General features: G+C 38.9%; 1 protein-coding gene across 4 annotated transcripts in view; it reads left to right on the forward strand.

The window, feature by feature from the left end:
• Positions 1–5,856: 5,856 nt before the first annotated feature.
• mfge8b (milk fat globule EGF and factor V/VIII domain containing b) overlaps positions 5,857–23,395 on the forward strand; it is a 31,541-nt gene continuing 14,002 nt past the window's right edge. The window contains exons 1-4 of one of the 4 annotated variants that reach the window (XM_042495604.2): positions 5,857–6,052; positions 15,734–15,856; positions 16,171–16,302; positions 17,432–17,464. In XM_042495604.2, the coding sequence (XP_042351538.2) occupies positions 5,983–6,052; positions 15,734–15,856; positions 16,171–16,302; positions 17,432–17,464 (358 nt within the window). In that variant the 5' untranslated portion in view covers positions 5,857–5,982. The remainder of the gene's footprint in view (positions 6,053–15,733; positions 15,857–16,170; positions 16,303–17,431; positions 17,465–23,395) is intronic. The other 3 variants (XM_042495605.2, XM_042495606.2, XM_042495607.2) reach the window with 3 other exon arrangements.

Genomic DNA, 23,395 nt, shown 5'->3' on the forward strand with positions numbered 1-23,395 from the left:
AAGTGTTTGATTGTAATACTTTGGGGGGAGGGGGGTCAAATGACTGTTTCTTTGCAAAACCATCAATGAAAGTTTCTGTTAATTTATTGTCTTTGCACTTTTCTTTTTTTGAATAAGGATATTTCACTTAAATTTTGGGGGTTTTGCTTGACAGCTGCTGCTGCCAGTCATATGACAATTTTTTAGAATTATTATTATTATTATTATTATTATTATTATTATTATTATTATTATTATTTCCAGTGCAGGTTAGGGGTGCACAATATTGGATTTTTTTTTGCTGATATCCGATATGCTGATATAAAACAACTAATTTGGCCGATTATGATACCATTATCCATATACCCATTTTATTTTAGTAATCGATTGACCAATTGATTGACCGACCCATCGACCAATTAATGATTTTTAAAAAATTTTGACTTTAGTCTAAAGTCATCGAATTTGTGACTCGAGTCCAAGACATGCAACATGAGTCCACACCTACTTTATTTTTGCATCCAATCAGTCCAGTACAAACATACACTGCAGTCTACATCATAGGTTAGGCATGTCCAGAGTCTGGCCTGGGGGCCAACTGTGGCCTGCGGACAGATTTTAAACAGCTGAGGACTTGTCTTTTGAGATATATGTGGCCCATTCCACATTATTGGTTAACCAAGCAAGAGCACTTTGCACTTTTTGTGTTCACCTCGTGATGGCAGCACTATGATACAGTTTACCAAAAAGAATATGCATGTAAAAGTTATGTGTTTTCATAGACTGATACAAGCAAACAAACAAAGAAAGAAGCGTAAAGTCGACAGTGAGGGGGTGGCGTAAAGTTGAATGCTTTTTCAATGGAAGATAATACAGTTGCATGTGTATCATTTGTATGGGATAATTTTTTTAACCCTTTTAAACCTGGAGTGACATCACTTTCCTTGTGCTAAATTCAGATGCCTTCAAAATTATTTAAACCTTTGGACCCTGAGCAAACTGGTGCAGATGGGAATAAAGGCCATGAGCAACTTGGTAAGAAATGTTCCACAAACTACAAGAGATGAGTAGATTTAAAAAATTATATGGAAATAGCAAAGGAAAAATGTCTAGAAAAAAACAGGGTAAACTATGTTTATAGTTAATTCTCATAAATACGTATTTAATTATTTAAGTTACATTACAGAATTATATTTTTAAGCACTTTTTCCCAGTAATTTCCTTTTTATTATTATTATTGTTATTTTAAAATTGTTTTAATCCTTTTTCTTCTTTTCATTCTTATTTTGTTGCTACCTTCCTCTCATGTTTTTGAAAGAAATCAAGTCAATTTGCTCAGGTTACATTGGGTTAAATAAACCATATGATGGGAGAAGCTGCTGCCCCCCAGGCATTCTCACATTTTCTCATCAGGCCCCCATTCATAAAAGTTTGGACACTCCTGTCTTTAGTTATAAACTAGAGACGCTACACGACAGTTTGTGTTGTTGCACCCATTTGGTTTGGCTCCGTACTGATTTGAGTAAAAACAGCTGTTTGAACTATTGATGTCATATGAGGTTTCCGTTGAACTGTAACTGTTCCTCTTCCAAAGAAATATCACCACAGGAATGTTCCCTCCCCTTCTTGATTATTGTCACGTCTTTATCTGTGATGTTGTTTCGAAGTCGTCACTCATGTTTCCAGATGGAGGACAGAAGTGAAAAAGAGCTTGGCCTCATTTTGATGTGGGAGACAGAAGTGAAATTTCACAGACACACCAGCTATAGATTTATGAAATATATGGCACATATCTTGAGTCCCCTATAGGTAAACCACATTTTCACAAGGTTTGAGTGTGCAGGATTATTCTGCGCTCCACATTGAGGATTAGCATCAAACAGGCTTCTGTCACACTGAGGCTCCAACTAACCGTCATAAACCTCATCCTGTGGCTCAGAATCAGTGCAGGGTGGTCATGAGAATAAGCTTTGTCTGATAGAAAGGGAACATCAGAGGATGCTGCCATTGTGGAGTCTCACCACATTTGACGGCTGCTTCTCGTCACCCAGCCCACAGTGCACATGACTGTTCTTATGGTTTCATGACTGTACAGATAAAGTCTTCTTCTGCTTGTGGAGTTTCACAGTTTATGGGATTTTGCTGACACTCTTTTTCTGAGGCAAAAATAAAGAATCCAAGAGGGGGTTTGAACAACTCTGCTGAAGCACACGTCAACATGATGGAAGCATTTGCATTTTAGGGAAAGGAAACTGTGACCCTGTCACTACAGGATGGGAAAATCTCCTCTATCCCTGAATTTTGCTGTCCACATCAACTTTTCACATTTTATAAAGTATTATCAGACATTTTAGGGGCTTGTGGTGGTTGTTACCTGCTGGTCATGTTAAATGTCTTCAGGACAGGATGAGTGTCTGTCTGGGATGCTGGGAGGTGTATGAGTTTAGCAATACTTTTATTGAATTCCAGGGGAAATTGTGCTTAGTGCAATCGCTTTGACTCCAAGCATAAAGAGTGATATAAGTAGAAATAAGAGGTATTAAGTAAAAATATAAATTGAAACAAAGATATATATATATATATATATATAATAAGAAAATAAGTATATTAATTAATTAATTAATTAATTAATTAATTAATTAATTAAATAAGAATATGCATTAGTTAAAAAACAGAATAACATTTATGTGCATTATGCTTCAAATTCACACCAGTATGTAAAGATTTTGATGTAAAATATGTATATTATGCTGAGTGAATAAAATGTGTAAAGTATATAATTACATAACGAATATGTGCAAAGAAATTCCAGAAAATTATATTTATTTTTAATTCTTATAATTTTATTTAAAATCATTTTAAAATAATTTCTAAAAATATTCTCTTAATGTATTTCTGTTTTTCTTTTTTTTTTACTTTTAATTTTCTTGTAATTTATTTATTTTACTAATTTCCTGCTCATTTTTGTGCAGGTCTCTTGTCAGGTTGCTCTTTTATATTTTTGAAAGAAATCATGCCAAATTGCTGAGGTTTCAAATGGTTAATAAGCGAGTTAATTCCTTTTAACCAGCCCTTAATTACTCATTTCCATAACATGCAGTATGTGCATAAACAAAATAAGCGTGTGATACTGCTGCTTTAAGATTACATAGCTATCCTTGGTTTGCCTTCATACCTCAAATAACATCTGAATTGATTTTTTTTTGTTTTTTTATATAGGTTTTATTGTTTTCAATACGTTAAATACATAATAAACATAGATATTGTCAGAGAGATGGAAAAAAACATTGATACAGTTAGGATGTCCATCTTCACTCTGGAGCACTAATGTTGTCCCGGTGAAGGGTCTTATGGGCAGACCATTTAAAAACATATTTTCCATTTGAATTGAATATAAAGGATATAAATAACAACACTGTATGAGATATATTTGACTTCCTAAAGCAAAATATGCACTTTAATTTCTTTTGCATGTTCCTCATTTCATGAAGTCCTTCAGTTCCCATCGTACAGTATATTCACCCTCTGTCTGACCTACTGCTCATCAAACTAATGAGAAGGAATGTAAGAGGAGATTTATTGCTCCGTATAGCAAAGATTTAGCTTTAAAGGAGAAAGGTCATCTGGCTGAATAATTCTCTTGTTCTTGTGGTCCAGCATGTGAGAGGAGGAGCTATAGATTTCACGCAGCATATGTCCAAGTTCGAATCATCATTTTCAACTGTGTTTGACCCAAACGTGCATGAGATCAGAGAGACGACTGATAAAAAAAGACCATAGAGGCACAGGAGTATTTGTGATCTGTATATGTGAGTGAGTCACCTAGTTTGACACCGCTTTAAGCTGCATTTAAATCACTTTGGCTTGTTACTAGGCTACAGAAGGGTAAATTTTACACTGCCAATCAAATTGTGTAGAGTTCATTTGAGAACGTTGTTGCTGCTACTGTAAATGCCACATTTTAAACCACAGAGTAAGAAGTGTAATGATTATAGGCAGAGAGATACTTCCAAGCAGGTGCCATATCCTCTGAAGTTGACAACCACGTGACAGTAGTTATGTTTAGTCTGCTTTTGTCTTCTAAATTTGGAGCAGGGTGAAATATTACAACTAAATCATATTCATCCACAGAAGAGGAATGATGTGAAGACTGAAAGGGTCTGACAGTGCTGGACATCCCTCTCAAGCTCACACCCATTAAAAACAATTTCTCGCCTCACGCCCACTCCCTCTGAGAGCACAGAAATCAACTCTGACCCACTGCTGGATCTCTGTTCGAGAAACGCCCACAGATGAACCTTTTGGCTTTTACACAATAAAACATTGGCCCTAATCTACATTTCAGAGGAGGATTTCATGCATGGCACCATCATGGGAATTTTCCCAGAACTATAGAAATAGGCCAACAACACAAGTCCATCGTAAATAGCAGCTCAAAGGAAAAAAATACATAAAATAAAAAAATTATTGATATATATATATATATATATATATATATATATATATATATATAGAGAGAGAGAGAGAGAGAGAGAGAGAGAGATTCTGTATGAATTTAGGGTTGTAGCCCCAGGACAGTTGCCCCCTTGTGTAATCCAGCCATGTGTAAATGTGAAATACAAATTACTCAAGTAAATATTTTACATGTAAATAAATAACATAATTCAAAAGTAGTTTTCAGAGAATTTATGTAAAGTGTAAAACATCACATTTAAAAATATAAAATTAATGTTTTCTCTCTATAAGGGACATATAATTTTGAAATGATATACATTTAAAAATGTTAACATTTGAGCTTGTGTGTTTTGTAGGCTGAGTAAAATCTTTCTAACTATGGTTATCCAATAAGCGTGGAGAGATAAAATTCAAAATATATTTTCCTCTACACTACAGTGAAGTACAAGTACAAGGCAGTGGTACTTTGGGGTGCTTTACTTTCCATTTCCGGCTTTAAATGTCTACTCCACTTCACTTCAAAGATTGCTCTTCTTAATTCAGTACATTTAGGTTATTTGACGGTATTACTCACTAGTTTGCAGATTCTGATTAAAAATGGGATACAAAACATGATCAACACATTAGGATGATGTTACAAATAATTCACATCCTGTGGGAAATTCACTAGCTATGCAGCAGGCAATGTATATGAAATAGTTTAAAACAAAGTAGTTCAATATCAAAGTGATGACCACATTAATTCATAAATACGATTTATGCCTATGGGGCCTAATACAATCATACAAAATACAATCATACTGCTACTTAACTAGGCTATTTTGATGCCAATGATTTTGTACTTTTATTAATAAAGTAAAACACTGAATGCATGACTTTTACCATGTCGTAGGATATAATATTTGACAGCTGTATTGCTATTTAAGTAGAAATCATGAGTTAGCTACTTCTTTCACCTCTGGAATAAAGAGGCATTAAATAGAAATAGCCTACTTATGGACATATTGTAGCCTACCTCATATTTGTGCAGTACAGTACTTGTGTGCCTATGTGTGCCTTTAGCACATTAAGTGTTAAATTTTTACCACAGGTGTCTTTCACAAAAACAAGTATGCATTAATTAGCCCCATGGAAACACAAAATTAGGTCAAAGGTTTTTGCCAAAACTGGGGAGCAATTATTTTCCTCTCAGCGGTTTGATATCAAAGATCTTAATCAAGACATTTAATTAAATGCAGCACATTAGCCATAAACGCCTCTTTTGTTTCCAGGGTGATTACTGCCCTCAGTAGTGCGTGTGCTTTTTTTGGTCACCGACAGCGGGAAGGAGGGGGGCGGGGTTACAATTACAATGCCAGGCTGCAATTGGCTGAGAGCCGAGGCGCACGTGCTCCTGCTCTACGCCTGCTGCCTGGGAGTTTTAGAGCCGCACAACGAGCTCGAGCCACAGAAGCACCAACGTCCGGGAGCACCGCTGTCCTCCTGCCGTCCCTTTCAGTAACTAACTAACTGACTGTAGCTCAACAGCGCCTGAGAAAAACAGCAGCCATGAAGCAGCAGAGAAGTTTTTTCCTTTGGCTGCAACTTTTCACAGCGTGTCTGGTGTTTGGGGTGAACGGTAAGTTGCCTCTTTTGTTTGTTTACAGTTCAAAGCGCCGCCGCACACGTCCGTTGGTGTTGAGGGGGTTTTGTTTCAGTTGTACGTTAAAGTTGCCCTCTTTTCGGCTCTTTTTCACTCTCGTTTTACAATTACTGAGTGGAAATGCAGTGGTTGAATTGCTGTTTTTCTTATTCGCCAAGTGTGTGTTTGGTACGCGGTCATTTAAATGTCAGCCTGGCACAAGTGACACCGTCAATTCATCACCAAAGTAACCGAGCAGTGGGTATTTGTAGCTTGGTGCTCAAGCGATCCTTGTTTTGAATGAGTGGACAGGACGTGTGGGAATGTGACAAGTGAGACAGTGTTTGGCTCTGAAACTGTAAAATTAGTCACTCAGATGTTCAGAGATGTTTTATAATTCAAGAAAATAAGAAAATAATCATTCGTATTGGTTTTTTTGTAGGCCAGATACTCTTAGTTCTGTATGCATGTTTGCAGAAATTGAACCTTAGGGCATTTTTTGTGCAGAGTGCCCCTTTTAAGGAGCACAACATAGGCTGGCTATTATACTTGTCCAGTGTTAACCCAGTGCCATTGGCAGTTGGCTTTGTTTGCATTTCTATGCATCAAACATATTTAGGCCGATGGACAAAGGGTAAAAACGTCGCGATTCTCCTACCTTCATTTTCTGCGCAGGGAGAAGGCATCACATGTCACACAATAGTGTTTTTCTTGGTGTGATGATGTATTTTCCAAATGTAGGAAAGTTTCTTTTCCATTTAGAGCTTTTTTTTTGCACATTAACAAAGAGAAGAATTCATGGCTTGGTTTGGTGCGAAGTGTGAAAGACATTGTGTATTTTTTGTATGGTTGACTTTGGGCTCATGACAGTTAATGCCTTACGGAGCAATGCTAACCTTTTCAGTCTTTCATAGATGCATTGGAAATCTGCAGGGTAGTGCATACAATAGTTCACTAAGGCACAAATCATATTTTACTAAATATGTGTTCTAATAAGGACATTTTGCTAGGGTTCAAAATCAGTGAATCTGACGTCAGCATTATATCTGCTTATGAAATCCTATTTTACATAATTCATTGTATTCTTTATTTGGATCCCCATTAACTCTCATAAAGTGGTCACTAGTCTTACTGGGGTTCACTCAGGATCACACAAGAAATAACAGCAACATTTAAATTACACAGTATCAATAAAGCAGGAAATGACGAATAAAAAGATCAGAAAACAGTGAATTGACTCCACATGAAAATATAAACAGTAGAATTGAAAACAACAGCCTCAACAGGACAATAAATAGAGCTTTTCATCACAGTGTGCACATGTTTAAAGCTTTTGCTGTTGACAAACTCACTGCAGGCTGCAGATGTGGGCATGTGACTTCATCACGGGTTTAGGATGATTAGAGGATTTGTTCAATTTGGAGATTAACACAGGTACCTAACTTACAACCAGGTTACTGAATCAAATATTTTCATAGGTATCCAAAACTGTTCTGCTCAACTAAAAGTTTGACTTTATTTCCATTCCTTATCCTGTAGCATCCTTACTTGTGTGACAGAGAGGCTGCCAAATCTTTCCCAGTGCATCACTTACATAAATGTTTAATATACTTTTTGTTTACCTTTTTTTTTTTTGAATTGACATTGAAACAGCAGGCAGCCTGAAGCGAAGCACACGCCCCAGCATGTTTGTTCCTAGAGGCTCATGGACAGGACGGCCGTAGAGAATAGGTGTGGTTGCACTGACCACAACATTGAGTCACTTTTCCGGATGCAGACGCCAACACAGGCATGCCAGTGAACTTGCACCCACAACACTCGCTGAGACCTTTCCACACTGTCAGGGAGCTGGGGGGGGGGCAGGACTTGTTGCTGCTGTGTCATGCAAAATGTTTACAGAGCAGGGTAAGAGCTGAGGGAAGGGTTTTTCCCTCCTGTGTTTTACCTGATTACGCTAATTTCAGTGGGTTATAGCTTACTTGCCCTGTGTGCTTGCTGCTGAGGGGGAGAGAAGTGGAAAATGGTGTTCTGTATCAGGGCTGAGGCAGACTTTTCTCACAACAAGACCACTTAGGGCAACTGAGTGAACCAGAGCTAAATATAGCCAGACGCTGGACCAATGGCGTACCATGAATGTGTGTATGTGTAATTTGTGGATGTAGGCAGGTGCATATGAAAACTTTTCAGTTGAAACTGATACAAATTTACTTGTGGGTGTTAGACAAGGTTTAATGTTCAGTATGTCAGGCAGTTGTTTGACTTAATTAACAAGGAATTGAATTTCCTGCAATTGTGATGGATGTTCCTCCTCCACAGTAACACTACAACAGTCAATACATAAAGATACTTTTAATGTGAGAGAGAAACTATACTTTTTATCAACTCCTCTTGCCCCTTTCCTCTGTTTACAGTATTTCGTTTGACTAATCAGGTTCCCTTAATTACTGAACCTGTGTTGTGGCACATTCTGCCTTAAAATATTCATTTTTTTTGTTTTAAATGTAATTTTAGAGGACTTTCTACCATAAAATCAGACCAAAGAGTACATTAAAGCTGAATAATTAGTTCATTAATCAGTTGACAGAATAATCAACAATTCTAAAAATCAACAAATAGTTCCACTCATTTCTCAAGCAAACAAGGTCAAGTTTACTCCAGGTTCTTCAATGTGAAGATTTATTGCTTGTATTTGTCACGTATGATAATAAATTGAACATCTTTGAGTTTTGGACTGTTGGTTGAATATGGCAAGCAAGTTTCCCCACGCATTCATTTAATTGTGGTGGCCCACCACAATTAAAACACCTGCTGCCACAAAGTGATTTTATATTTTTGGAGTTGGACGGTTCATTAGAAGTGCTATTGGAATACAAATAACAATATTGCATTGGAGTGTAAAGCGCACTCAGGGCACAGACGGAGCTGTAGAGTGAAACGTAATAGTTCGTTGTGCTGGGTCTAAAAGTTTGCTTTCACCTGCTGCAGCAGCTCCTCCTCTCATTCATCAATCTGATCAGCTCTTACAGCATCGATGAATAAATTATTCAACAAGACACTCAAACTCTTCAAACTGATACTGAGGGAAGAAAGAACTTAAGATGAGTTAATTTACAGAACTGCAAAAATGTCTGATTTTAGAGAGGGGACACACAAGAGTGAAATAAAACAGGAAGTTTGCAGCGGTTTGGGGTTCAGTAGCTTGCCCAGTGACACTTCAGCATGCGCACCGCAGGAGCTGGGAATCTAATCCTCTGATTAGTGGATGACCTTCCTCACTCCCTGAGCCACAGCCGCACAGATAAATCAGTTAATCAAGAAAATAACTAGCAGACTAATGGAATGAAAACATTGCTAGAGGCAGCTCTGATCCAGTGTTCCTCTGTCAGTAACTTTGTAAATGTGTGAATGAAATATGAGTGTTTGTGTTGCTCTTACCATCTGCCTATATTTGGTCTTCCTTTCAGGCTGCTGTCCTCTTCCGATCTGATGACTTTATCACTACTTTTCCCACTGAATCCCCAAGGACCTTTTCTTCCATTTGAATTTTGAATAGCTTCCTTAATCAATGTTTCATTGCAATATGGAGTGTCTTCTAATTTAGGCTGCTTTATTAGTGTCTGTCGCCCCACTTTCCAATCTGCCATGTTGAATATTTTACACGCTGTCATGTGAACTTAAATACTGAGGCAAGGACAAAAGTGGAGGTAGTCAAATCCAAGAGCAAGAAATATTTATGCAGTATTTTTATATTCATATGATCAGTGCAGAGACAGTGTTGTTATGTACAATAGGTACAACTCCATTCAGTTAGTTGTTGCGACACCACTCCAGGCTCTATTTCAGTTACAGTACTTAGGAGAAAAGCTTGTTGTTTGGTTGATGGTGTGTGACGCCTGTGTGTATTTTTAGTGGCAGGCCCTTTTTTATATGTTTTTGGAGCAGTAGCAGATGGCTGTGTTGCTTTGGAGTAGAACTCGGAGATTACAGAAAGCTCACCTGCAGCTGGAGTCCTGCTGATCCCAACATTGAAAATACTCAGGTTATTTAAGGACTCACTCGGGAGGGCCTGGCCTTGATAAATCCACTTCCTGTTACACTTGTCCAGGTTCCCCTCTCCCAGTGTCTCCAGCACTCAGTAGTGGCAAGTCTTTAAACTAGATGAGCTCTCTACAGGTCCTGAGCCTTTTTATTATGCTCCAGCACATCCATAACAGTTTTAACAAGGGCCGGACAAGTGTGTGTGTGTGTGTGTGTGTGTGTGTGTGTGTCTGACGTCGGCCTCTCTCCTTTTCTTTTTGGAACACTGAGTTCCCACACTTGCCTGCCAGCCTATATGCTCCAGCGTGCCAGTGTGTGCGTGACAAAGCAGAGGGCAGAGCGTTTACTGTTTTCAGGCCTTAGGACACATCAGATATGAGCTCTGACATAACCACACACACCCCAACACACATATGCACATGTTCATTCACATGTATGCATCCATCAGCCTTAGCAGAGCTACCAGTTATGGGGCAGACATTGTATTTTTGACGTTAAATCCTCTAAAGCAGCAACTGTCTCATTGTCTTTTTTTTTTTTTTCAAATACAGCAGACTCATCCCATGTCATCTTTGATAACTCAAATTAATTCAGATGAAAGAGATGTCAGCCCATGGCGGCTCACTGTGTGTATTTTCCTAACATAGCAAATAGCGTGAACCCTCTCTCTAACACTGCAGCCCCCAGAAATCATTTTGTTTTTCGCATGAACTGCTTATTTCTCAAGGCGATTTTTAGGGCTATTTTATGTCCGTAGTCACAGTTTCTCTAATACCGGCTGCAGTAACTTCCCTCATTAGTTCTGCCCCCACCCTTACGTCCTGAAATGGCTCCCTCGTCTTCATCCTCAGTCATGGCGCAGAGTCCTTAAGTGACTTCCTAGCGATGGTTTTATCACACAGTCCGGAGGTGTTTTACCCTCTTGTTGTGATGTCTGCCTAGCCTTGGAGGTTTTGTTGCATTTTTTCTATTCACCTAGCCTCTAATATGGTCAGAGGGCAAATGTGTTGTTGACTCAGACTGCTGGTTGATCCTCTCAGTAGCAGCCGATTAACTCCTCTGTTAGGCTTACACAGGAAACATGTGCACCATGTCTTTTTGCTTCACTTCATTTGTTTCAGAGAACTAAACACAAGACTTGTCATGGTCATTGATGCCAGACCCAGCTCCCTGAAGCAAACAACAGATGCTGTGATATGTGGCTGGTTTTCTACGAGATTTTTAGCCAAATTGCATATGTTAAAACCTACATACAGAGGCAAAAAATGTTCAACATTTAGGCCTATTGAATCTTGTTTTATTGGCTGTATGCACATTAAGTAGCTGCTGTGATCAGACCATAATAACAAATTATAACAAGATACTAAAAAAAAATTCAGTTTAATAATTAACTTTCTTTTGGGATATTTGCTACCTTTTGATGTGTGTGCAATAAAAGAAATATTCCTACATGCACTGAAGTAAAGTCAAACCTCAGCTGTGTCCTTATATATATGAGGCTGTTGCAGAATCATATACAGCTTCTTATTTTTTTGTGATTGTTGTTGGGCACTAGATCATTATATGAATCCAGCTCTAACGGCTCTGTTATTTTTTTTGCCTGGTATTTGAACCTCATTCTTGGACTGAGGCATCATGAGAAAGGCACAGACCATGACTCATAAGGAGTGAGAAACAGCACAATACCCTTTGGAAATTGTTTGTCCTGCCAAACATAACTCCACATACCTTTCTAATCTGTCACTGTAGTGAGGGCAAAGTGGGGCACCCTGTTGGGTCAGCACTGCAGTAACAATTTCACAAATGTATTACATTTTTTTAAAGTATTATTGCAAAATAGATGTGTTTGTGGCTTTACTCTCAGATGACTCATAGCTATCACAATACCATAGAGAGTTTATCAGAGTGTTTATGTAAAAACACGTTCTGTATTGTTTTTGGAATTCAGCCTGAGTTTACAGGTTACAGGTCCACACCAACAGTAGTTAGTACAATATCAAAACAACGTAACATGTTAAGGCTTGTTTTCATCTGGGTTCTTGTAATAAAGGATTCACAACTTTAACAGTGTCTCACATCAGGCACATGCAGCTGAAAGAGAGTTAATACAGGGGCCAGTGAGACCTCTTGGGAAAAAAAGTAGTTCAGATGTTGTGCCCACGTTTGATGTATTTTCCTTATATAGAAGCTGCAGCAACTCAAAGTGACACTTTGCTTATTTTCAACCAGCTTTGTATCATAACAATATAGGGACTCTGTATGAATTAACTTTAGTAGACTTTCCTCTGTTTTGCCAGTGCCCCCATCTCCATGCTCCTCTCCTCTTTCCTTTATAGATGTTTGTGTCTTGTTATTTGTGTATTATCCATTGAATGGTGTGCATTGTTTTGCCTTGAAAAATCAAAATTAATAAGCATATTGTTTAAAAAAACAGTCTAGATAGTGCTAATTAAGTATGAAACATGATTCTGCATTACCTATTTCTTCTTCCAGTGGGGGCATTTTATTGGTCCAATGCAGCGCAGTGCATTCTGGGAGATGTAGGTTTTCTACCTCTTCAGCAAAAGCAAATGCCACAGCCCTTTCTCTCTATTTTCTATGGTCATGTAACGCACATTTTTTCTGCTCACAGCATTTTAAAGTGGCATTTGAAAAATTCAACAGCAACATTTCTGTTTCTGTCAACAACAGTTTTAATGGAAACACCTGGAGTAGAGTAGTTGCAGGGAACACTGAGTAACAAAGACCGGATAAATAATTTCTCAGTGCAGTTAGCACATCACACAAAATTAAATTCATCTGCATTGTGTTATGGTGGAGGCAGAAATGTCATGGAGGAACATCTCATAAAATGTGCATGTAAAGCAAAACTGCCGGCACATCTGCTCCCACAAATGGGCTTTTCTGTCTGTTCATAGAGAGTAACTAAAGGAGCAGGAGTTATGTCATGCTGAAACAGGCCCCTAAGCTAGATATCACTGTTGAGGTTAGTTTTTAATTGTTTTTAAGTGTTACATGAGCAAATCTACCATTTTGAACTGTGGTGTGTCTGGCATGTCTTTTTAAGTAGATTAAATCAAAACCTAGCCTTTTATTTCTGCTGTGATTTCTCAATAAACTTAACTGAAACTATGGCCACAGATTTCCTTTGTAATATAAACTCCTGCTTATCTGAAACTGTATTGGTATTTAAGCTGAAGATAATGGGGAAGAACAAATCTCTGATTCCCTTTGAAACAGCAGCAGAGTTTACAGTTGCTGTGGGGTTGAAACCACTTTCTTTTTTTTAAATTGGTTGAGTTCAGAGTTGTTTCTCGTTTTGAGTCTGTCTCATGACCCTTGTGCAAAGCAATACCTGTTCAAATCCCACTGTATTTCAAATATACTGTGAATAGGGACAATAAGGCAAAAAAGCACCCTTTTCTTCATTTCCATGTAATGTCATAGACATGGTTTTTAGAGATAGTGGCATCACTTAGGGGATTTTCAAAGAGGCTCTTGTGGTTCGCCCACTGCCTGTTGGCTGACCACCTTGACTAATACATCGCTAAATTTTATTTCCTCATAAACCCAGGCAGGCTCCCAACTGAATTACCCTTAAAACCACAGGCATTGATTAAAGAGACAGTTCATGTTTTATTTTATTTCAAGCTCATTAGTTAGATTGTTCCATTAAAATATTTTTGGACAGTCATGTATTGAGAATTGTTATTTCTCAGTTTTAAGAGCGTTTCCTGAGAGGAGCTGTCTGCCAGTGTAGGAAGGGAGGCCGTGTTCCTTCCCAAAGATAAACACGCAGCAACGTCTGGATAAGAATGTGTTGGCAGTGCCAGCAGAGCCTGTTGCCTAACCGTCCCATAATATGTGAAAGCATTTGAAGGCCATGACACTGGATACAGCACTGATAACACTGGACATCCATGGGAAGTGCAGATCAGTGGATAAACAGCCAAACAGGATGTTGGCAAAGGAGATCTCTTTCATTTTGCATTCTTGCTTTTCTTTCAGCTAACATGACACTAATCTGCTCTTCATCTCCTCCATAGCTAATTGATAATAATAATCCAGAGTTTGTTGTAACAAAACTGCTAAGTGCAACCCACAAACTACATTTGAAGTATTATTTATTATTTAATCCTTTGTCTTTGAAGACCAGCTAGTGAGTTTTTCCAGAGAGCTTCACTGTGCTACACAGAGTGCTCCCATGCTTGAGTATTTTGAAGATCAGGAAAAGATGTGTGTGTTATGTGTGTGTGCGTACGTGCGTGCGTGTGTGTGTGTGTATTATTTCGGGTTAGAAAAATGGAGAGGACATACACATGTACAGGAAGTTAGCAGTCTCGTTAAAATGCCACTTTGGCCTTTTGGCCTCTGTGAATTATACCCTCAGCAGGACTAAAAATGCCTGTAGAAGTCTAAAAAAATATTGATCTGCTCCCATGAGTCTACTAAGTTTGAGGAGGGAATAGGTACCGTGCTTGAACACTTTAAAAAATGGGTCTGAGCTCCTTTTAGCCTCTATGGCAGACACTGTGGTACTTAAACCTCCAATTTCACACTTGGGGTCTAGCCTCAATTTCCTTAACAATTATCCAAATGATACGTGTTGACATGGAAAAGCCTTGCCTTTGCGGGTGTTAAAATGCTCCCAATTATTCACTTCCTCCATATTCAAAGTGTGAGACAGGCTATAATTGTAACTTTCAACCCCAAAATGCTTTGCACTGTATCTGTATTTAAAAATGTAATTACTGGTTAATTGTTGACTATGTTCTGTTTAAACTAGATGCTAAAATTCTGTCATTTTATCAGGAGCAAGGCTACCTCACTGATGTGTTGTGCTTCATTTCCAGTTTTCCAGTTCTTTACTTTGTAAGCAATGTCGTCAGAGTTTCCAAAGGGCAGAAATGTCCTTTTGGAATCAAACTCTTTGACTGTAAATCATAGCTCGTTTGGTCTGTATGCTTTTGAAAACCACAACACGCCTCCCGATTCCTCTTTTTCTCCCCACCCACTGACATGATTTCCCTCGTGCCCAGAGAGCTGCCAGATTGTCTGATTCAGGCCAGGCAGCAGGGATGCTGGTGGAAGCATCCAGTGTTTGTGTTGTGTTTACAGTGTAGTGATGGCTTACTCAGCTGTTCAGACCATCACATCCAACCTGCAGCAGGCTGTTTACTCTTTATTCAGCAGCATGACATGAGTGGAAAATGTAATAATTGAAGAAAATACGACTTTAGCTGATATCCTGTCAGAACTTGGTTTACCTGTTTCTTATTGAAAATTGGTATACAAACTGGTTTTAATGTAATAGATTGCAAGTCACTACTGTAATGGTATCTGATCATCTTCTTTCTGTCCTGAAATATGGGCCTGCATTTCCTTTTTTTTTCTTATGTTCAGTTTTTAATTATAGGAAGCAATAATCATGACTTATCCAACAAACATCTTATCAGTCATGAGTCTTTAAGCCAAACTCAAACACCCAAAATCTGTCTTTGATTGTGGTAGGGACAAAATGAAAATGGGCAGGGACACACAATAATTCCTATGAGTTTCTTTCTGTGTTTGTGAGTTTCATGACATTCTGTGAATTGATCAGTTTTTTTTATAACTTGACATAATGCTGTCTCTCTTTAGGTGATTACTGTGAGGTGAATGTATGCAGTAATGGTGGAACCTGCGTGACTGGGGCAGGAGCTCCTTTCATCTGTATCTGCCCTGATGGCTTCTCTGGAGAAACCTGCAATGAGACTGAGACTGGTAAGACAATCCATCTCTGAGGTCAGATTTGAGTTTTTCCCCCCAGTTTGCTTGTCGGACAATGACAATATAGAAAAATAAATCACTTATTGGTACTCAATGTGGTGTGCTTAGAAAATGCCTGACTTGTTGCAACTCTAAAGCAAAATAGCCTGTAAATTTAAATGAGAACAAACAGAATTTAATCTAATTTAGATTTTACACAGAACAACCTTGACCTTCATCCTAACCCAGTTAGCACCGCATGGTACTGCTTTACCACTGCTAAACTTGTTTTACTCTTCTCCTTCCTCTTCTGTGACTTTCCCCAAAAGGGCCCTGCAACCCCAACCCATGCAAGAATGACGGCATATGCGAGGTGACGGGCCACTCCCGTCGAGGTGACGTCTTCAGCGAGTATGTCTGCAAGTGCCAGCCAGGTTTTGACGGAGTCCACTGCCAAAACAGTAAGTCTGTTCTTCCTTCTCAGTAGTTTTATCAGAATTACATCAATGGAGATCAGTTGGTGTTTTTTCTTTTTTGACCAAACTGTTCTGGGAATTCTCTGAGAGGAACTGCCCACTGTTGAGCTGTCCTAGAAACTACATACCTTCAGGGGCTTTAAAAATTTTAATTCATTTTTTTATTAAGAACTCTGAAATGACATACTGTAACATGGCCGGCGGTTGGCAAAGCTACGTCACTTTTGCTGTGATAGTCAAATTGGCGCTTCATTTCCATTGTCATATACAGTATATGCTCAGGTAAAGCATGGATGTCACTGTCAGTCCACTTGTCCATGTTTTCTTACATTTTTTCATTACCAGCTGCTGTTTGTGTCATCTGTTGCTTACACAGCTAAAATGTTTTTTAAATGCCAGTTGCTTGTGCTGCATTGGCTCATATGTTTCACCAATCACCATCCAAAAAAGAAGTTAACAAATGCCCTCAAAACAGTATATTAAAAACCACCATGGTTCCTAGTTCTTGCAGTGCTAGAATTGGTCAATTGGTCCGAAAACACCTATTCTTTAAAATGATACATTTTATTTTTGTAACAATTATTAATCATAATCATTATTCTTGATCATTCTAATCTCTGTAGAACATCTTCACTACTTTCACACACAGTGTCACGCCAAACTAAAAGTCTCAGTACTGCTTATATGCCAGTATCCCTCTTTTACAGAGTGCAGATCTAAAGTACATTCCTATATAATTAGTTGACGCGTGTAATGAGGTCCCCGTTAATCTGTCTAACCTGACACACTTACATGGAGACAGCTGCTGTGAGTGATGGCCACCAGACAGACAGCTGTCGTCCTTATGGGAGCTCCATTCACGCGTCACTCAGACCAGGGAGGTTCAATCAGGGTCAGCCCAAGAGAGGGAAGCAACGGTGGGAACATGTGCTGCGCTCCTCCAACTGCCCGCAGCCCTGCACACAGAGACAGGTGGCTACTGTTTGCGCGAGAAGGCGGCAGAATAACAGTGGCCAAGTGTGCACAAAGAAGTAATTTAGCAGGAATCAAGTGGGACTTTTAGGAACAGCCTAATTGCTTTTTTTGTTTGATCATGTATGCCTTTTTATCCTAGGTGTCCAAGGGGCAGATTTAAGTTCGAGAAAAGGTAACAGTGGGAGTGGGACTTGAGGACAGAATGGTTTGTGTATGTTTGCGCTGTGGTCTGTTTTCCCTCTTGGATCCAGGTGCACTCTGCTCTCTTGGCTGCATGCGGAGGCACACACGCAACATGCACATGTACACACACTCAGGGACAGAGAAACTGCTGAGTTCAGCACTATATCTCCTTGTTTATGAGTCAAGGCTATCAGCACAACCGGCAGCGAGATCATGTCAGTGTTAGATACACCACCTTTTTATGGGCTCGCCCACTGAGACAGGAAGACGTCCTTTCACACGAAAAGATGTCATTCAACTCCCTCATGCCTTACTGAAAGTATAGACATGCCATTTGAGCAAGGTAAAATTGTTTCCAACCATCTATTTTTATTTAGAATTTAACTACCTCGTATAAACCTTCCAAACATAACCATTTGACTTTAAAAACAGTTTTTGAGTTTTCTTTTACCCCCTAGCACCAAAAATCACACCTCATCAAAATCCATACATTCACAAGTTCCCTTGGCAAGTCCTGTTAGCTTGCTGCCAGAAAATGAGGCCTCTGCAGAGCAGGCATTTACACTAATTAGATAATGCCTCAAGGATAATGATGAGGGGAATTTATTTGACCGTGTTGGTTTATGAGAGCCCCCCCTGAGGACTACTGGGTCAGGGAGGTACCCCTCCATTCACAGCTACTGATGACTGTGTTGTGACAGTTTAAGTGCTCTCTAATTTGTGTGTTGGTGTGTGTGGGCAACGAGTGAGGCTCATGGCAGCCAGTTCCTATGGTTTGTGTGAAACAGAGAAGGAGACAAGCTGTAGAAAACCAGTGACTGTGGTGAATCTGGGGAGGCGTAGTGTCATGAAACATTTAACTAGCATCCTTGCGCTCACTTCACACATGAAAACGCATACTAAAGCAGGCATTTGAGGACAGAACTTGAGTAAAAAGTTCATAAATGTAACTGCAATCTTCCACTGATAAACTGTGAAGACTGTAGCCCTCCAGTTTGTGATTTTAAACAGCACGCCTGCATCTCAGAGGCAGAAGTGGAATGATAGGTGTAATGTTTACACAAAAGCATCGGCCTCAAGTGTGACATATAACATACACTTCGGTAGTAAACTTTAAACAATAAGAACGGCATAAAGGAGAGACAATTCTGTCCCCCCACTCCAGCATGGTACACTTTATACAGAGTGGTGAGGCAGCATAACGGCACGATATTCCCGTCTTTTGTAAAGAAGGCTTGTGATTGGAGAATGAACTGTTTTTTTTTTTTTTTTTTGTAAATTAGAAAATTGCCAAACACAGAGTCGGACAAGGAGGTGTAAAACTTGAGTCAGATGTAGGAGGATATGTTGTTCTCGCACAAACCACTGCATCTACAAAACTATAAATAGAAAACACAACAGTAAGTGGAGGATGGACTATTTGAGAACAGAGTAAGGGTAGAAATAGTACCATCCTCTCCTTTGAGGCCTGCTGTCAGTTATGGGAAAGAAGTTTTTAAAAACAACTAATTCATTTTTAATCAATATGTATCAAAAGCTAATTTTAATACATGTATTGTTTTTTTGCTGAATATATTTCTCCTTAAAGGACTTAGAATTCCTCTGAGAAATGGATTAAGGGAGCAAGAAAATTTCTACTGGAAAAGATTAATCACATGTACGCTGCACATCCCACACTAACAACCACACATAGCTCATGATCTCATATACAGACTGTTTAGCATACACATACACACATGGTTCTTCCCTCGTGCCAGTCTAGCCAACAGAAAGTAGCAGTCCACGCTGAGCGCTCGCAACGTCAGCGCTGCTACTGTTGCCGGGCGGAAAAGTGAAGGCGGAGGCGGAACGGTGAATTAAGTCTGCCCTCCTGACAATGTCACACTCACTACTCAGGTCTGACTGCAGCACTTCTGACTGTCCTTTCAAATTGCCCTAAAAGCCTTTATGGGTTGCAGAGAAGAAGTGTGTGTTTGTGTGCTTGTGTATGGGGGGCTCAAGTACGGAGAGAGAGAGAGAGAGAGAATTGTCAATAGCTGTTCACTTCACTTTGGGCCAAAGCAGATGGATGGAAACAGAGAGGGAAGGAGTCTTTTCCAGTTACGGTCTAAATCCCAGATTTTCATACAGATTAAGGCAGTTATTTGCTTCTTGAAAGTCAGCAAAGGGGGTGTGTATGTATGTGCTGCTCTTTCACTTGTTTTGGGAGAGTTTTCAGTTCCTCCCAGGATGTGGTTATGTGGGCAGACTGGGCTCCATGCCCCCTATGGAGTACAGGGTGTGTGTGTATGTAATATATATGTGTGTTTTTGTCTGTGTTTGTGTTGTCTGGTATGCATTTTCTGGTTTACTACAAGAAGGTTAAAAAGAGGAGAAGTCATGGAATCAGATTGTGTAGTATGATTAGTATGATCTGCAAAAAAAAAAAGAAAAAAAGGCTGCAGTCAGCCTCTGGTCAGAATAACTATGAAAAAAATGGATTTGGGTGAGAATTACAATTTTGCAATTATTGAGAAGTTCCTCAAAAAACCTCAAATGCTTTCCATATAAAACTGTGTATATATTGTGTATCGTCCACCATCCATTCCAGAGTATCCAAAAACTTGTGCCATGCCAAGCACATCCAAGGAGACTAAAAAGAGCGTGCCCAAAGAGCACCCGAGCAGACACCATGCCTTTATTTCTCGTACTGTCTGCTGTAACCCTCAAACATCGAAGCTTCAGTTACATTGCACGTGTCGTACCTCAAAGCTCCCAAGGCCCTGTCCCAACCTTTATTTAATAGCCCTGGTTTACTATTTTCCACAATAAACTAAATTAGATTGTCCAATCAGACTCCCAAAGCTGCTTACCTGGGATCACAACATGATCTTAAATAACAGAGGCAGCTGTTGGTTGTTGATACTGAACCTTCACTGGTAAACATCAACATGAAAACAACAACACACTTACAGAGGCTGAGAAAACAGTTACCCACACAGTTTGCTTTTGTAGATATAAAATCAGTACAGCTGATATAACAGGTTCTAACCATGAAAACTGAAATTATGTGCTGTAAAAGAAATTATTAATTAAGCTCTGCCATCAAGTTGGTTTCAATAAGCAAAGACACTATAGAAAACAAAAATCTAGACTAGCTCAAGAGTAGATTCTGAATATTCAGCTCTGCAAAACTAATGATTTGTGAAAATAAATCTTTATTTCTAAAATCTCCTTTCTTCCTAAAAGATTAGAAATTGGTTTGCTGATCAACTCAACTCAACTTTATTTATATATAACCTTTTATACAAACATGCTGCTCGAAGTGCCTCACATAGCAAAACTGAATCAAAAGACAGAAAATAAAGAATAACATAAACAATTATAAGTCACATTTTGCAGGGCATCCAGTAGCTCACCTGGTAGAGTGGGCACCCCATTTATAAGGGCTATGTCCTTGCTGCAGCGTCCAAAGGTTTGATTCCACCTCGACCCTTTGCTGCCTGTCATCCCCTCTCTCTTCCCCTTTCATGCTTAATTCTGTCCTCTCAAATAAAGGCAAAAGACAAAAAAAATCTTAAAAAATAATTAATCAAGATTTGTAAGACTAGAAAATTACAATTAACAATTAAAAATCAATAAATAGTCTAAAAGTCTACATAATAAAATAAAGTGAACACCAGGGATGAAATGAATTAAAAACCAAGATATTAAAGCTCAAAATAAAGGTTGTAATATTACTCAAAATTAAAAGTCAGATTAAAAAGATAGGTCTATAATTCCCTTTTAAAAGTACTGAGAGAGCTCGTTATTCTAATATTCAGAGGTAGTGATCTCCACAGTTTAGGGGCAAAAAAACAGAAGTTGTAAACAGGATGTAAAAGGAATATTTACAGGTAAAGCGGGGGAGGACCTTAGTGATCTGGCAGGAACGTTACAAGTATGCTCTTTTTCATCAGCATTGTATTATTCACTCATAGAGTTGCGTGCTGCACATTCACATCTGTAACTCCAATTCTGTTGGCCATGAGTTGTTGGGGGTTGAGCGCCTTGCTTGAGATTCTTCCAAAAACAATAACAACCACATTTGTGTAAGTATGTGACCATAATGTGGTGTTGAATAACTTGACGTTCAGCAGGGGGAAATCCAGCACCCTCTTTTATTTGAACCACAAGGACATAAGAGTCATGACTTTGTCAGTTTGATGGCACTTTATTTCTATGACTAAGATGTTTTTGAGGTTCTGTCTGTACATTTGTCAAAAAGAAAGAGAGGGCAAATAAAAATACAACCTAGGAGTCTTTACTTACTGTCGCAAATATAATTTCTGAGTTAAGTTGAGCTGATCTTACAGTAATACATAATACAGTTCAAACTGCAGAAATTCAATAGTATAGATTAAAATGCTTCAGATGTTGCAGTGCAGAGTACCACAACTATCATTTACCAGTGCACAGGATCTGATGTCACCATGCTGTGATCTGTTCAGAGTGAGTGCTTAGAAACACAGCTTTAAATAATATGCTCTGTAAATAAACTTTATGACATCAGAAGTTTCATCTCGGAGCCCTGCATCCCTCCAGCAGAGCGGCACTGTGGCAGGGATACGGTTCAGAGTTATTTCGGGTTGCTGCTAGAGCTCTCTGGTGTACTGCAGCCAGTCCACACAGTGCACGGCAAATTACACATCTGGAAAGTGTTGGGCCTTTTTTTTTACTTTAATAATGTTTTATCTTGTAGCCAGTATGCCTTTAGAGCTCCCCCTTGCTGTACCGTGGCAACGGTGAGAGCTGTGATTAAAAACCTGTAATTTCCTGATATCATGTAATCATTGGTTGCAATAGAATACTTTTATTCTCTTTAAGAGCCATACTAAAAAACTTTTCTGAGTTTGACTCATACACAGTTACTGCTCTTTGGCTTTAGGCATTGTTGTCAAACCGTAAACTTTGCACATTGTGTAGTTTGAGTACCTTGTGGGCTGAGGCCTTTTTTTAGGCCCAAATCCTGCTGGCTACAGCACAGATCCTGACGTAGATAGCTTTGCTGATCACCACATGCACTAGCAGCTGACCTTGGCTTTGCATTGATCAGAGTCAGGTTTCAAACAAGCCACATGAGATTTGTATTGGTTTTTGCTTCATGCTGAGACAGATATTGACGCTCTGAATATTGTGGTAGTGTGCTGTTTCCTTTATAAGCTGTAGGGTTTTGTGCATACAGGCCATGAAGTGGTGATCTGTCTGGCATGTGCTCTGCTCTCCAAAATCTATATGCAAACAGTGTACTGATAGCGGATACTGCTTTAATATGCAACAGCTGAATAGATGTCAGTATTGTAGCTGTTTAGATGTGTTGTTATTTGAGAGTAACAAGGTTTTCTTTCTGAAACATCTCTATAAGGTATTTCATTGTTGCAGTAAATTAGAATACCACAAGTGTATACATTTCAGGTAGGGCTGTGAGCAGAAATTTGCAATATACTCATAACATTGTAGAACATTGTGATATTATTACTTGCGGTGTATAAACAGATATTAAAGTGTTCTCAGTTCTACTTTTCTGTAGCTTTTAGCATAGAAAAAAAAAAGAAATATTTTCAACTTTACTGAGCATTGAACTGAACACAAAAGGCGCCTATAAAAAAGGATAGTTACAAATTTCAAATGCTTCTAATATGTTCTTTCAACCTAACTGCAGTATGCAATATTGCAGTCACTCATGAGGTGTTGTGTTTGTTGCATAAGTTGTCATCGCATTGATAAAAAACAAAACAAAAGAATCCCAATATACTGTGTTGCCCTAATTCATGCATGCGTTGCCCTGAAAAAAAAACAGCCCTACAATCCTTTGCAGTCATAGGGCATCTACCCGTTCCTCTACCTGTCTTAAGACTCCTCCCTCAGCTGACACCCCCTCTCTGGTTCAGATAAATGGATT

The sequence above is a fragment of the Plectropomus leopardus genome, chromosome 7 (assembly GCF_026936395.1).
Source record: "Plectropomus leopardus strain MGB_pleo_1.0 chromosome 7, ASM2693639v1, whole genome shotgun sequence".
In the NCBI taxonomy this organism is placed as follows: domain Eukaryota; kingdom Metazoa; phylum Chordata; class Actinopteri; order Perciformes; family Serranidae; genus Plectropomus; species Plectropomus leopardus.